The sequence below is a fragment of the Patella vulgata genome, chromosome 2, assembly GCF_932274485.2.
Source record: "Patella vulgata chromosome 2, xgPatVulg1.2, whole genome shotgun sequence".
NCBI lineage: Eukaryota > Metazoa > Mollusca > Gastropoda > Patellidae > Patella > Patella vulgata.
The window spans coordinates 87,213,339-87,230,719 of record NC_065880.2 but is presented as its reverse complement, the minus strand read 5'-3'; the positions used below and the strand labels follow the sequence as shown (position 1 = coordinate 87,230,719).

General features: G+C 36.1%; 1 protein-coding gene across 2 annotated transcripts; it reads left to right on the top strand.

The window, feature by feature from the left end:
• The first annotated feature begins 7,277 nt into the window (after nucleotides 1–7,277).
• Nucleotides 7,278–16,928, top strand: LOC126812092 (baculoviral IAP repeat-containing protein 3). 2 transcript variants are annotated; one of them, XM_050538303.1, is made up of 6 exons: nucleotides 7,278–8,473; nucleotides 9,359–9,519; nucleotides 10,693–10,723; nucleotides 11,210–11,296; nucleotides 13,684–14,316; nucleotides 14,972–16,928. In XM_050538303.1, the coding sequence occupies exons 1-6, from the start codon at nucleotides 7,381–7,383 to the stop codon at nucleotides 15,187–15,189; spliced, it is 2,223 nt and encodes a 740-aa protein (XP_050394260.1). In that variant the 5' UTR covers nucleotides 7,278–7,380; the 3' UTR covers nucleotides 15,190–16,928. The 2 variants fall into 2 exon arrangements, with proteins under 2 accessions (XP_050394260.1, XP_050394259.1); XM_050538302.1 differs by having other exon boundaries at nucleotides 11,210–11,353.
• The last annotated feature ends 453 nt before the right edge of the window (nucleotides 16,929–17,381 follow it).

Genomic DNA, 17,381 nt, shown 5'->3' with positions numbered 1-17,381 from the left:
TATAATCAAGGCGTTGGCCCTATACTTGTATCTGGGGACATACAGTCAAGGAGGTGGCCCTACACTTGTATCTGAGAACATAAACCCAAGGAGTTGGTCCTATACTTGTATTTTGGGCCATACAATGAAGGAGTTGGCTCCAGGCATCGCCAAGATTCTGCAGATATCGGTTGCATATGTATCTATTGATCACCATGTAACCACGTCGAAAGTATACGGTTATTTCGACCTATGAATTCCTGAATTCATCAGGTCCATTAAAAACCTTTTCTGGCCCAGAACTCAACACACCTGCTATTCTCTATACCAGTTGTTCTCAACAGTTTTTACCAACGGCACACCTTGGAACACATGAAAAAATAGCGGTAGTACACCTGGATAAATATATATGAAACCGTAGACAGAGACTAGTCATAGACACAAAGAATGACTCAAACTAAATAGAGAAAAACACAGCTATGAATTTATCAATAGACACCAGTGAATACTCAATTAGAATCACGTGGTTTTTTCGCATTTTCTTAGTGTGCCGTTCAAAATTCCGCGGCACACTTAGGATGATCTCGCGGTACACTAGTTGAGAATCACTGCTCTAACTGTTATTGTAAATCCCCCCTAGTGTAGTAACTTGTTAGCTAAGAAGAATATTAACGATTGATGTTTTTACCTATTATTCAGGATTTTCTGGTACAAGATGTGAGATTAATTTAAATGATTGTAATTCGCGGCCGTGTCAAAACGGTGCTATTTGTATAGACTGGATTGATGACTTCTACTGTCGTTGTCCACCATTTGCTTATGGTAAAATCTGTGGTAAGTTTCACATTTATCATCTTCCAGAAGTCTCCCGTCAAAAGTCTAAACCTAGTAACCCACTTTTTTTATATCAAAATTGAGTTAGGACCAAATTTGTATGTGCTTCCTGTTGTTGTACTAGATATTCCAGTCTTTTGATTTTGTAAGCAGTTAAACCCATGACACAACCTAGCAACTTCCTTCATTTGCCTATATAGTATGCCACAGAAACACCTAGTAACTCAATAGTCAAATCAATGGATAAGCTGGGGTTTAATATTCATTTATTACGTTTTCCTTTGTTTTCTCAAAATAAGAAAAACGTGTGTTACTAGGTGTTGCGTTTTGACGGGAGAAGTGTGACGGTGTCCATGTCGGTAGTTTCACATCTATTGTACAGTACCAGGGCGAAGTTAGGGGACGCAATGACGAGTTTTTGCTCTCCTCTAAATGCTATAATTATACACCGTGGTTCAGATATGCTACAAACCGATTCTAGTATGTTCCTCGATCATTATCTATTGACATTCTCAAAGTTCTTCGGTATTTTCAAGTTTGGTTTGTCCTTCTCAGTGGTGCAAGACGCCCCGGACTGACTGGGAACAATATCTTGTCGTTCGGGTGGCACGAAAACAGATGGGGTTTAACGTCCACTCAACACAAACTAGTTCTTTTCGGGACTAACATATGGTTCAATTTTATTTCTATAATTCCGTCGCGCGTAGGGGTCTTTAGCAGTGGGAGGAAACTGTTGGTGCAGAAGCTTTAACTAAAACTCATCACTTATATAATCCATAAAATACATTTTGATCACACCTTTGCTGCAGAATACGGCGTTAAACTCCCATTCCATTTCATCTCCTGTGTCTTCATGATAGCAACAGCGATGGACGTCATGAAATGAAATGGGGTTTAACGTCCTACTGTTCTGCTTCGAGCTGGGCTAAGGAAGACGGGCATCCGCCATACAGTGTGGTACGAGGGAAATTTTGCCCGGACAACGGCCTACTCTTATTTCGAATTCCAACTGCCAGGGGATCTTTTACGTGCACGGCGATGTGTACACGGGACCTCGGCTTTTCGTCCCATCCGAACGACTAGACAGCTGTTCTTGTCAGGCGCCTCGCCCTGCATCACTGACAAGACAGAACAACGCCGGAAAATCTGGATGAACTTTCTCGGCCAATGCAGGGATCGAACACCCGACCTCCAGGCTAGGCCCACGATGTACGACCGGCCCTGCTTAAAACTAGGCTCTACAGAATTATCTTTTTATTTAAACATACATTATGCAAGATCTAAATCTATTGCAGGTCTTTCTTTAGGGCTGAATGTTTCCTAAATTATTAATAAGACATTAATTAACTTATCCGGGCCATAATAAACTCTCGATGGCATCGGATTTCTCCGATATTAAATAAATTAGAACAGTTCAGCCATATATTGATTTAAGCTAAAAATGGAGGAGCGAGACTTAGCTTCGAACAACCAGCACGGTGGTTCAAATTATTGCACGCGTCTTGCCAAACCTTCAAAGGCTGATATTTATTTTCGCTGGCAATAGAGTAATTTGAACGAAATTTTCAAATTATTCAATTAACATTATCTATTTTCGAACTATTATAGCAATAATGGCTAGCTCTTTATCTAAATCTATCTTTAAATGAAATGATATCTGTAACCTTACTAAACTGATCTCTGTTATCACTAAGATAGTGTTACACGAGCTAGCGTCTTACCCACTAACTAGGCTCTACAGAATTATCTTTTTAATCTCGCTATTTAATTGAAATGATATCTGTATGTTTTATGTTGTTTTATTTTCAGATAATATTCGAGTTGTACAACCTACAAGTCCGGAACCTTTCTTTGGAAATGGAAATGTTAGATATGGAATTAACCCCTTATCCGTGGCCATTTTACTTGGAATTATTTTTGGAATTGCCTTTATAATATTTACATGTTTGTTGATCTGGTTTCTGATCGGACGTCGTCGTCGTCGTGAACCAAGAGACTTCTGTTTCGCTCTGCCATCATCTATGTATGATCGACTTTATGGCACCCCACAAAAACCAGTATACACATGTTCAACACGATACTATAAAAAATGAAAAATTCATTCAAATCATAAACAGATTACGATGTCATTCAACCATTTCTTTTCGTTTAAGATCGCTATTATGTCACGCTTTGATGACTATGTTATGAGAAGGGCAGTCAAATCATAGTTAGATCACTATTTCGTTTCGCTTAAATAAATATTTAATAACATGAAATGGGATTTAACGTCATACTGTTCAAACACTATTTAATGAGCAGGACCGTCAAATCATAGTTATAATCACTATTTCGTTTCGCATAAATCACTATTTCGTTTCGTTTGATTTTCTACGCATACGAATGTGGAATGGAATCGGGAACTGTCATACGCATACGGTTAAAGGACAATATTTGTGTTAGCCATTATCACATATGTGATAGAACTGGGTTAAACACGTTCCAAATATAATTTTAACGCAGAGATCATTGCTACTATCACTGTGTCAAAATTATATTTTAAACGTATTTAACGAGTTCTATCACATGTGATAACGGCTGACACTAATACTGTTCTTTAAGGACACCATTGTGTATTGAACGCATACATAGTCTGTGTCCATTTTTTTTTACTTAAATTCTCGACAGAAGTATCCCCACCCATTATAATTTTATTTTGTAATAATTCATTATTTATAAAACAAGAACTGTTTCGTTTCTTATATTTAGAATTATATTTTTTCAAACAATATATAAAGGTTGTATGTAATATTTTTTCATAAAAAATAACCGTAAAGAAATAAAATGGGATTCAACATAGACAAATGTTGATAGCGGTGTTTCTACCTAGTCGTCGTCTCGACTGCGAACCAGGGCATTCTATCTGAGATTTGAATTTGCTAACCCTTCGACTGACGTTGTACATATTATTTAGCTTAAATATATGGATGTATAACGCTGTACATATTCCGTAGCTTAAATATATGGAAGTACATATATATGTATAATGTTGCACATATTATTTAGCTTAAAGGAGCTAAATCGCAAATATTTGGGACCTAGAAATTAACACAAGTAGGTCGAAACTCATATAATACTGCAATATGAATGTATATAAACTGATTTACATTCAATCGTTTCCGTTTTTACTCTAATTTCAAATCAGTTATCTTCCGTGAAATAAGCCAGCAGTCTCAATCGAGTGCAAATTCCTGGCGTCTGGTTATTCCAGTCTACATACGCCGTTTGGTTTGGTGCAATATGTCTAACCTCGTTCCTCTAGTCTCTTGCTAGAACTGGGGCTGAAACGCATTATGGTACACGATTCGTGTACCAATGGTAAAATATTTATTTTGTCTTAAATATTGGATATCAGAATCAGAAGCCCACCTTTTTCCGGTAAAATCACAGCATCAATGTTGACAAATAATTCGTGTTTTAAATGTTTAAGATTTTGGATGATATCGAGTTAGAGACTTAGTACCTTTAAATGTATGGATGTATAACATTGTACATATTCCGAATCTTAAATATATGGAAGTACATGTATAACGTTGTACATATTATTTATGGATCTATAATGTTGTACATATTCCGTAGCCTAAATATGGGGCGCTGGGTTTTGCTGGGAGTGGGGGCGGGTCGAATTCCTGGTCTCCCTTTCTGAAAGAAGCGACTGTCCGTCAGAAGAAGGGTACAACACACTTCACACAAAACGCTACTTACTGCCGGAAAGCCCTGATAATGGCCCGGATTGCATTTTGATGTGTTTGTCGTTTGTGAGTGTTTTCGGAAGGATTGGGGGAGAGGGGCGGGGGTAGTGTCATAAGAATTGGGGGAGAGGGGTTGGGGGCTCAACGAGTCATGTTTTCTGTGTAATATAAACATACATAAATAATTGTACATTTTAAGATTTTAATTCTCAGTGTGCAATGATATGTTAATAAACTAATTTATATATTTGTTAATATTCAAAATGACGAGTTTTCTTTGATTATTTTTGTTTATGAGAAATGAAATGGAGTTTAACGTCCTACTTTTCTGTACCAACAGGGCTAATGAAGACGGGCATACGCCATGTAGTGTGCTATGAGGGAAATGTTGCACGGTCAGCGGAGCTACGGTCTACTCATATTTCGAATTCCATCTGTCAAGGGTTCTTTTACGTGCACGGGTTTTGTTTGACCCGCTCGAACGACTATACTTTGTACCTTGCACCATCTTCCGTACCACACCACTGACAAAGGGGAGCCATACTGGAAATCCCGACGAACTTTCTCGGTCAACACTGGGATCGTACACGGTACCTACATACAGGTTACTACTCACTCAGCCACCCAATCTGATTAAAATACAGATCTATATTTCGTTTTGTTTTTTATACTTTTGATGGCCTACACTATACAGGAAAATCTGCCAAGTTGTACTCAAAGGTCGTGTCAGGGGTCGTACGAGCGGTTTTTGACCCCATGACGTCAGACATTGATTAATCAACCGGCGTTGACGTTTCTGGTGGTTTACTCACAGTTCCGTGCATGGCACGCCAAGAAGTCGCCGTAACAGACCGTTTCATTGGCCTATCCCTCACTTCAACCAAAACGCCAGTAATATAACAACTCTTCTTGATCCTAGTGTAGTAAAGACAAGTAAAGCGAAATTTTGAACTATAAAAAATGAAACGAAATAGGATCTGTGTTTTAATCAGATTGTGAGCCACCGCGGTAATTGTCTATGATATATTGTAATGGGACAGAAGGAATCCTATATTTGTCTGAATTTGTTTAATACATTGACTTAATACTGGAGTTAGGAATCGGCTGTAAAGAGCATGTGTTTTTAAATACATTGTAAACTTTCAACCTCAGAATTGGATCCTTAACATGGTCTTGATAGAGATTGTAATGGCTGTTCAGTTGTGGCTTCGGTTTATTGTTATAACATTACAAAATGTTTAAATTTAGTCACATATAATACCTTGCATATAGAATTGGGCGATGAGTGGGACGAGGAAGAAAGGGCGCTGTTTTGCTACATTATTATTGAGAAATGGATGATTGGTTTTCATACAAATGTGCTGGAGATCTTAATCTACATCATTTTATCCGAACTATATATGTTTATCAAAAATAGCATGCAGAAGTTCTTCAAAATATAATTTTGAGGTCATTTAGTGCAGAGCACACGACTTTGTCTCCTGGCAACCAATATTTTTAGACCCAGTCCGCCACTGGCTATGGCGCATTCTTCGCCACACGCCACAATTTCCAAATACTCTTCTTTGCATATTGAGATATTATTTGTTTTTATTGTGATTTTTTAAACATATTTACCTATTGTTTTATTTAAATAATATATATACAGTTATTAATACATAATTAATTCATATTGGCAAGAACTATTTGTCGGGGGGAGAGAGAGAGAGAGAGAGAGAGGGGGTAACGTCCACTCGACACAAACTAGGTCATTTTGGGACTAACATGGTTTAATTGTATTTCCAGAATTCGCTTGGGCGTAGGTTCTTTAGCAGTGGGGGCAAACCGGAGGGCCCGGAGAAACCCCACGAGGTTGGACAGGCAACTCTACTCCATGTCACGTACCACCGGGGATTCGACTATTTGTCGGAGATTTGACTCGACATAGGGTTAAATTTTTCCTGATTTGGACGATGAATTGCCAACGACTGATTAATTTGAGTATTCGGACAAGGCATATAGACCATTTGTTTCTATATAGTACATGTAAGTGCAGGCTCGGACCGCACTACACTACACAAAAACAAAATCAGGACAAAGCCGCGAAGGCTGCACACATAGACATCAGGCAAAGACGCGAAGGCTGCACCCATAGACATTGAAACCTTCTAGCTCGATGACAGTTAGGGGGGCAGAACCCGAAATGCCCGAAAATATTTCAGGTTTACAGACAGCGGCGCCGGTCTTCCTCGAGAGGCGAAGAAGCGGAGCTTACCTTGTATGCCCCCCCCCCCCCCAACCCCCATATACCCCCCCCCCCCCGCCAAGAAAATTTTGGAATATTTGACTGCTATTTCAGCCCGTGAACAAAGCAATTTCAAAGTGGTCTAATATAGCCTAATTAAGGTGGCCGAATCGAATTCCAATCAAAATTCTCAGTCTCAGATCGTACAAAGTGCCGGTGAACATCAAAATAGAGCTTTAAATTAGCTCTATCAAGAACATAACGCACTCACTCTCCCGTCGCGTACATGCTGTAACAGGCCCTGCGACGTACAGATTCAGATTCAGTATTCTATTTTTAGATCAATTCCAGCACCGGTTTTCCCCTGTTGGACGTTGCTCTCTCTTAACCAGACGAAAATGTTATAACAGATTTTATTGTTGAAAATGCAACTGGATGACCTAGACAACAAGCAGGTGCTTGTTTACTTTCCTATCTTTAACGTTGAAGAGTTCCACAATATCCAAAATGGCGGGTTGTACATGCTAGTATTTTGGAAATATTTTTTGAAATTATTCTGTGTTTTTGACATTTTCACTAAAGAATTTGTTGGATTTTATTAAAGATTTGGAAATGGAAGGTTCTTATTTTCCGTTGTCTAATATTTTAGGCCGCCTTGCATCGTTTGATAAGCTGCCGAATAGAGAATTGGTTAGTGACAGTGACAGGTCAACACGCGTGGAGAATATTTCTGTTAGCAACCGAACTTCTCTTTCTAAATTAGCTCGAGCAGGGTTTTATTTTGATCAGACTGAAGGAAGTATTCGATGTTTTTGTTGTAAAGTCGAATATGGAAACTGGGAGAAAGAATCACCCGTGGCAGTTCACCGAATCTTGAATCCAGAATGTCCATACCTCACCCAGACTGACAGGACCAACGAAAACACGACACTGACCCAGATAGAAGATCAGCACCCTTTTACAGGAATTAGACGAGCTTTGTTCCCTTCAGATTGCCGGAGAAATAATTATATCAGATGTACAGAAAGTCAACAGCCTTCAGCCACAGAAACAACAGATAACCAAGCTGTAGCAGACGAATTTCGTGAAGGACCAAACATTTCATCAGATATAGGTCAACTTGATTATCTTATAAATCGTTATATTGGTTTGATCAGAGGTGATGAAACGCCACCAACAACCACCAGAAGAACGCGACAATCAGTTTCACGAGATCACGTAGACGAATATTCTGGTAAAATTATCCGCCCCATAGTAGGAGATGTTCATTTTATTTGCTTTGAATCGTTTCGTCTGCTAACATTCTCTGATCCTATTAATCCACGATCTGTAGAATGGGCTAAAAATGGTTTCATGGCTCATGGTAGAGATCAAGTAATGTGTGTTTATTGTGGAGAATGTGCTGCCTTTGCCGAAACCTCCTCTGTTAAAGGTATCCATCAGAGAATTTCACCAGCTGGTCGTTATTGTTGTCCGATGGTCAGTGGTATTGATGTAGGAGATGTGTCCAGAGATTTGGAGAAACAAGTTCGAGAGAAATTAATCAACCACAATAACGTCCAGCCATCATCGTGTAGCACAAGTTATCCAGTTTTGCAACCACAATATAAAGCCTATGAAAAAAGATTAACCAGTTTTAAATACTGGCCAAAATATTATCATGTGACCAGTGAGGATTTAGCAAATGCAGGATTTTTTTATACAGGTAAAGTGTAATTACCATACTTTTTCTTTTTTTCGCCGTTTAGTACAATTACAATACAAAAGTCTTTTTTTTTTTTGTCTCTGTGAATGTTATTTGCATTTTCGGACATTGTCAAATTTTCAATGATTAATTCACATTTTTATTCTCAAACAGAGGATCTCTGCTTGACTAAATGACTTATCATAAATATCACATTTCAAGGCCCTGCATTGATCTCATCATATTTTATAAGAACGTATGATTATCCAGTATCAATTATGGTAGTAAACATTCATCAGAGTTGTGTACTTGAATAATTGAGCATGTGGTACTCGTTTATAGGGGGGGGGGTTGGATGGCTGAATGGTTAGCGTGCGTGCGCTGTATCATAAAGTCTGTCATTGAGTCGACTGGCGTGGTTTCGAATCCCCGGTTGTACGTGACAAGGAGTAGGGTCGCCTGTCCAACCTCGTGGGTTTTCTCCGGGTCCTCCGGTTTCCTCCCACTGCTAAAGACCCCTGCGCGCAAGCGAATTATTGAAATAAAATTAAACCATATGTTAGTCCCGAAATGACCTAGTTTGTGTTGAGTGGACGTTAAACCCCATTTCTCTCTCTCTCTCTCTCGTTTATAGGGTTATTTCTTGTAACCAAGGAAAATATGAACGTGCGGTAATTAATTATACTTTATTTTTTACAATAAAACTGGTCATGTCGCCCTATTTAGGCAGTGTATTTACCATACTGTTTCAAAGATGAAAATCATAGAATGTGCAGTTCAAAGCAGATCTGTCTGGATAAAATTCTTGCATATAATAAAAAAATGGTATATTAGTCTCTGAATGATAGGAGAGGTCTGTCTATTTATTTATCCACTGTAAACAAATGTTTCAAAAACACATTTCAGGGGCTGGAACAAAAGTTGTATGTTTTTGTTGTGGTGTTGCTATCAGAGAGTGGGAACGTGAAGCTGATCCTCTACAACAACATGCCCTGGTTTCACCTAGCTGTGAGTTTATACAACATCAACATGGACAAAGTTTTATAAACAGAATGAAAAATATCAAGGTATTAGATTAATTATAATGGTATTATGAGGGGAAACATAACGCAAATGAATGGAGTTAGCTCCCTTACATGTATGTGTTCAATCTGATTAAAACACAGGTCATATTTCGTTTCGTTTTTTATAGTTAAACTTTCGTTTTACTTTACTACACTAGGATCTTGGAAAGTGGTTATATGACTCATTTTCTGGATTATGTGAGGGATTAGCCAATGAAACGGCCTGTTACTGTGAATTTTTGGCGTGAGGTGTACGGAACTGTGGGTAACCCACTAGAAACATCAATGCTGATTGGCTAATGAAATGTCTGATGTCATAAGGACAAAAGCTGCTTGTATGACCTCTGACGCATCCTTCCACTACAACCGGTCAGATCTTCATGTAGTGTGTAGGCCATCGAAAGTATAAAAAAACGAAATATAGATCTGTATTTTAATCAGATTGTCATGTGTTAACTTTAAAAATTTCAAAAGACACAAAAACAAGATATTTTACAAGGTATTAAATTAATTATAGATATAATGGTGCTACATGTACATGTATGTGTTGATTGAATTGAGTGTAAACAAATATTAACATTGATTGTCTAGAATAGAGTTACCTCCCCTATGTATTAGCATTAAGACATAAAAACAAGATGTTTTACCAGTTAGAAATGTTTCGACTTTCAATTTAGTATTTTATGATAATAAAGAACATGTAGGCATAATAATTTAGTTAAGATTTCTGTGAACAAACATGTGCCAATCCATTCAGATATTGACACATAATATGGAGTTACTCCCCTTGACACATCAATTCCACTCACTTTATAAACACAACAGAAATGAAATGGGGTTTGATGTCCTACTTTTCTAGGCTAAAGAAGAAGGGCTTACACAATGCAGTTTGCTATAATAACCCACTCTGATTTTGAATTCCAACTGTTAAGGTTCTTTTACAAGCACGCCAATATGTACACCAGGCGTGAGTTTTCCGTCCCAGACAAACAACTAGATACTGTCCTGCACCACTGACAAGGATCTTTCTCTGCCAACACTGGGATCGAACCTGTAACTCCCAGACAAGTGAGTCAGAGCCCTACTCACTGAGCCACCACAGATATAATAAGCAGTTGGTTTGTTATAAAACATATTTATCAGTGTGTATTTATAATGTTTTGTTTTATTTTGTAGAAATTGGTTGAGTTGGATCCTAAAGTTACAGGTAATTATTATACATGTAGTAATTATACTCTGATTAATAGACTTGTATATCCAGTCATTAATATTTATACACATATCATTAGACTAGTGTTACCAGTCATCTCACTAGACTGGAGATTTATATAACCCAAGCTTTCTACCTGTAGACCAATGGTGATGTTGTAAGCGATCAGAGATTATTCCAAGGATGGCTGCCAGTCAACTATCCATCACACCTCCATTCCCCAAACAATATCGCTAGTCCACTATTCGTCAAAACTCTTAAAACAGCATAGACTGCCATAAACATACATAATTAAAAGTTGTTATCATACTACTGACATCTCTCACTAGAAGTGGTATCAGATGGTCTGCGATACTACTAACATCTCTAACTAGAAGTAGTAACAGGAGTTATCTACACAGTTTCAAGTGAATACATCACAGGTCACAACCATTATCTACTTTTACTTTAAGGTTAATTATATTTATCTGTTGTATATTTCAGCTCCAGTTCAACGTATTGGTGAATTAAACGTACCTGACCCTTATCCTGTTACCATGGATATGACCTTACTGACAGCTTATTCATCATGTGGGTACACAACACAACAAATATTCAACGTTATTCGTCAATTCTTTAAACGAACTCGTGAGTCTTTAATACTCACTTTAATCTTCCTCTCCCGAAACAATAATTACATGTAATATTCATTTCAATCTTCCTCTCATCAGAATAAGTCGTAATTATCCTCCCAAAACAATAATTACATGTACTACTCACTTTAATCTTCCACTAGTGACAATAATTACATGTACTACTCACTTTAATCTTCCACTAGTGACAATAATTACATGTACTACTCACTTTAATCTTCCACTAGTGACAATAATTACATGTAATACTCACTTTAATCTTCCTCTCATGACAATAATTACATGTAATACCCCCTTTAATCTTCCTCTCATGACAATTAGTCGTAATTATCCTCCCAAAACAATAATTACATGTAATAGTCACTTTAATCTTCCACTCACGACAATAATTACATGTAATACTCACTTTAATCTTCCTCTCATCACAATAAGTCGTAATTATCCTCCCAAAACAATAATTGCGTATAATAGTCACTTTAATCTTCCACTCACGACAATAATTACATGTAATACTCTCTTTAATCTTGCTCTGGTGACAATAATTACATGTAATAGTCACTTTAATCTTCCACTCACGACCATAATTACATGTAATACCCACTTTAATCTTCCACTCATGATAATAATTACATGTAATACTCACTTTAATCTTCCACTAGTACAATAATATCATGTAATACTCACTTTAATCTTCCCTCTCATGACAATACTTACATGTAAAACTCACTTTAATCCTCCACTAGTGACAATAATTACATGTAATACTCACTTTATTCTTCCGCTCATGACAAAAATTACATGTAATACTCACTTTAATCTTCCACTAGTGACAATAATTACATGTACATGTAATATTCACTTTAATCTACAACTTATGACAAAAATACATGTAATACTCACTTTAATCTTGCTCTGGTGACAATAATTACATGTAATAGTCACTTCAATCTTCCACTCACGACCGTAATTACATGTAAAACTCACTTTAATCTTCCACTTGTGACAATAATGACATGTACATGTAATACTCACTTTAATCTTCCATTCATGATAATAATTACACGTAATACTCACTTTAATTTTCCTCTCATGACAATACTTACATGTGAAAGTCACTTTAATCTTCCACTTGTGACCATAATTACATGTAATACTCACTTTAATCTTCCACTCATGATAACAGTTACATGTAATACTCACTTTAATTTTCCTCTTGCAACAATCATTACATGTAATACTAACTTAAATCTCCTTGTGACAATAATTACATGTAAATCTCATCATGACAATAATTTAGGAATAAATAATCCTGTGTTTAAATGAGAATCATTCAGGTAAGATATTAAATACAGGAGGAGAGCATCACACACAATAACAAACAAATATCCACTAGAAAAACAACGGTTTGAATCAAATATTCACAAAGGTCTGAAATGTCCTCTTAAAATCTATGTAAATTTAAATATGACCTGGATTAAGGATCATCAAATTTCCACTTTATCAAATATAACAGATTATTTCATTTATTCACCAGTTAAAGATGCTTTATGTAAGAGCTAAATTGTTTGGCCTCAAATGTTATTTAAATTATTGATTGAACATTATTCACATGCCAAGCCCATAATCAACTCGCTAGTTCATTGAATGCTTTTGATTTTCAACAGATTTAAACATGATTGTCCGTTAATAATATAGTTAAAAAATGAATATTCGAGACTTTGTATTTTAGCAATATTATTTGAGACTACACTATTCTTCAAACGGCCATAACTCTGCTCAGAATGAAGTAATTTGACTGAATTATTCAACATATTCCATTTTGCATTATCTGTTTTTGAACTAGTATAGCAAGAACAGCCAGCTCTTTATCTAAATCTTACATAATGCATCTAACTACACAACCTTCATCAATATTCATACATCTAGATGTTTTCTAATAAAAACAATCGCCTGTCCAATCTCGTAGGTTTTCTCCAGGTCCTCCGGATTCCTCGCACTGCTAAAGACCCCTATGCGTAGGCGAATTATTGAAGTAAAATTGTTAATCCCAAAATGACCTAGTTTGTGTCTAGTGGATGGTAAACTCCATTTCTCTCTGTCTCTCTCTTTGATAAAAACTGCTGCTCATTCCAAATTCTCATTCCTAACTGTATGCAATTATAACCATGTTAGTCTCACAAAGGACATCAAGATAGTAAACGTTTGAATCAAATTTCCTCCGGATTTTTATATATTTGTGTCTCTAGTAAACCTCATTCCATTGTAAAACTGAGTTGAATCAAATCAGTAACCATGTTTTTTATATATTTGTGTCTCTATCTACAGGTGGTAAATATCCTGATGTTCCCATGTTAAAAGCTGCCATGTTGGCTAATGGAGAATTAAAACAGAAAGACGACATGTTGGAGAAGAACTTCCAGGTGATTGACAGGTTAGATCATGTGATCAATAGAAATGACAGACATTATCGTGAGAGATTAGCCTTGGTTAACCAGCAATATACACAGGAGATTAATAATAAAGATCAACAACTGAACCATACAAAACAACATTTTCAGCAAGAACTGAACCATAAAGATCAACAACTGAACCATACAAAACAAGAACTGAACCATAAAGATCAAGAACTGAACCATAAAGATCAAGAACTGAACCATAAAGATGAACTACGACAACACGAACATCAGATACTAGAGGAAGAACTGAAGTTACGAGATAACCATATAAATAGACTGAGTGAATTAATACAAACACAGAGGAATGAGCAGATAGAAAGAGAGAATAACTTGATGAGAGAGAGGAATGAAACTGTTATGATGTTAACAGACTATCAGACTGAGATAGAGAGACATAATGAAGAAATAGAGAGACAGAAAGAAGAAATAGAGAGAGACATTGAGAAATATAAACAGGAGATTTCAAGTTTAGCTGCTGAATATTCTAGATTACAAACTCAAGGTAAAAACACCGAACCTTCCATGATTTATTTTTTTGTTTTTAATTTTATATTTGGGGGTTGGGTGACCGAATGGTTAGCGCATGTGCATTGCATCATAAAGTCTGTCATTGAGTCAAGTGGTGTGGTTTCGATTCCCTGCTTTTATGTGACAAGGAGTAGGATCATCTGTCCAGCATCGTGGGTTTTCTCCAAGTCCACTGCTAAAGAAAGACCCCTACATATAAGCGAATTAATGAAATAAAATTGACCCATATGGGGTTTACTGTCCTACTGTTCTGCTCCTAAACTGGGCTAATGAAGACGGGCATATGTCATACAGTGTGCTATGAGGGAAATTTTGCCCGGGCAGCGGCGCTACGGCCTACTCTTATATCGAATTCCAACTGCCAAGGGATCTTTTATGTGCACGCCAATATATACATGGGACTTCGGTTTTCCATCCCATCCGAATGACTAGACAGCTGTCCTTGTCAGACCCTCCATCCTCCACAAATCAGAAGGAACAATTTCAATCAAAAGGAACAAATTTAATCAATAGGAACAATTTCCATTTTGCGTCCTGTAATTTCAGTATCAAATTTTATTTTTTACCCCCACATTTTATGTATTTTCAGTAACAAATATTTTGATTTCTGTTAATTAATGTATTTTCAGTATCAAATGGTAATAATATAGATGTCGTCCCAGCACCATCAGAAGAGTTGACCAGTGAAAGAATTTGTCGAGTTTGTTTAACAGAAGAAAAAGTTGTTTTATTTCGTCCATGTCGACACGTCTGTTGTTGTACTAAATGTGCTCCACGTTTTGTTGGACAATCCTGTCCTATTTGTCGATCAAACGTTGACCAATGGGAGGTGGTGTTTGTTGTTTAATTCTTTTATTTCGTTTATTTTTTTTCGTTTAAGAATTAAATTGAATGAACTGTTTGTTAGTAGATATATTGAAAGAGGGCAGCAACTTTATGGCCATTTTCGGTAATCTCACTGGTATCATTCAGTTCTACTCCACTAACATCTGGATCCATCCACATAGTCTGGTGGCTTAATGCAAATGACCTCATTTCACCTTTGACCTGAAATCTCGAAAACGTGCCAACGGCGGACTGATTACCACTCGGCATCATATTCTACACAAAATTTTATGCCCATTTGATGGACATCCCCGCGCACTGATCCTCCGGTCTAACAGGGTTTTCATGAATTCAAATTATCCGCCCTTGTTCATACTTGATTCTACGAACGAATCAAAACACAGTTTACATACCAGTCTTAGCGTCATTGTTTACGTTCACCAGAATAAAGTTAATTGTAATAAAATGTGAGTTACTTCCTTCTGTTCGACCACTTGATTGGTCAATAAAAATATCAGAAGTGTTAAGGGGAGATAATTTGATGGACCCAGACGTTAGTGGAGTAGAACGGAACGATACCGGTGGTGATACCGAGAATGATTTATTGCATTTCATTTTTAGTGATTGTTTATTTAAGAATGAACTAAATCAATTATTTGGTTATTGTAAATTTCCATTGTATGGTTACCATAAAATCTTGTACAATTATAAAAATGACCAGCAGATAATTAGCATTTTATAAATGGCAGCAATGGATGTGTATTTCATTCATACAAAAGGACAGCAAAATGGCAGCCTCTATATTTGACAGGAATTTATAAAATTCTATATAGAGTTCTAAATTTATACAAACCGAGTCATCAATTTTCAATAAACTACGCAAGATCGTTTTGAAACAAGGTTATTTTAAGAAAACTGCCAAAGTTATTTTTACTGACTTACAATTTATCTGTCCCAGGTTATATGATATTGTATATTTATTGTATATAGAAAATCACTCATTATTTATTATGCTTATTCTAAGTATATTTTCTCATCATCATAGTCATAATATGGTATCATCATCGTCATAGTGTATCATCATCATCATCGTATTGTATCATCAATCAAATGGTTTCATCATCACAGTCATATGGTATCATCAGTCATATGTTATCATCATCATCATATGGTTTAACCATTATTATGCACATCATCAATATTCATCATCTGACATTCTTTTATTCAACACATGATCATAATCACCACATCATCCACATCCAATCATCACCATATCACCACCAATATCCGGGCATCCACATTCATTCCTCCCATCACCATCACCACCCACATTCATTCACCACATCATCCACATTATCAACATCACCACAACATCCAAATTATCAATCACCACATCATCCACATTATAAACATCATCCATATTATCGACATCATCATTGACTAGTACATGTAGTTTATATTCAATAAATGTTGTAGGGTTTTTTTTCTGTAATTAATTCTGATATTATTATTGTTCACATATTTATAACTATTTTTATATTTAATCAACTTGTATATTATTCTTCTACTCTTCTTTACTCTGGTAATGGTTGATTTCTTCTTTCTATCCAACATGGTTTTATTCATCCGGTTAATACTGTGTTATAAAATTTCTCTGTTCACCTAATGTGATTCTTTAGTTTCTATTTCATCTCGCATTTATACTTTGTCACTGCCAGTGCTATTTATGTATCTTTAATAACTCTTCTCTTTTGTTAATGTGCATTTTAACTCTTCTCTTTTGTTAATGTGCATTTTAACTATTCTCTTTTGTTAATGCAAATTTTACCTTTTCTTGTGTGTTAATGTAAATGTTAACTCTTCTCTTTTGTTAATGTACATTTTACCTCTTCTCTCTTGTTAATGTAAATTTTAACTCTTCTCTTTTGTTAATGTAAATTTTAACTCTCGTTTTAGTTTCAAATTGTTTGTTTTGTTACTGTACATTTTACCCAGTTTTAGTGCTAAAATACTTTATTGACTGCCTGATAGATTTTTGTACATTTTGTAACCAGTTTTATATTTAAACTGATATATTTTTGCTTTAAAAACTATTTATATATCTTATAATAATTATTATGCAATTTCTATTGTAAATAGGCTTTATAACACTTGTAGTTTTATATTTTATAGTTAATTTGTGTATATTATACAATATATTTAGATGTTTAGATA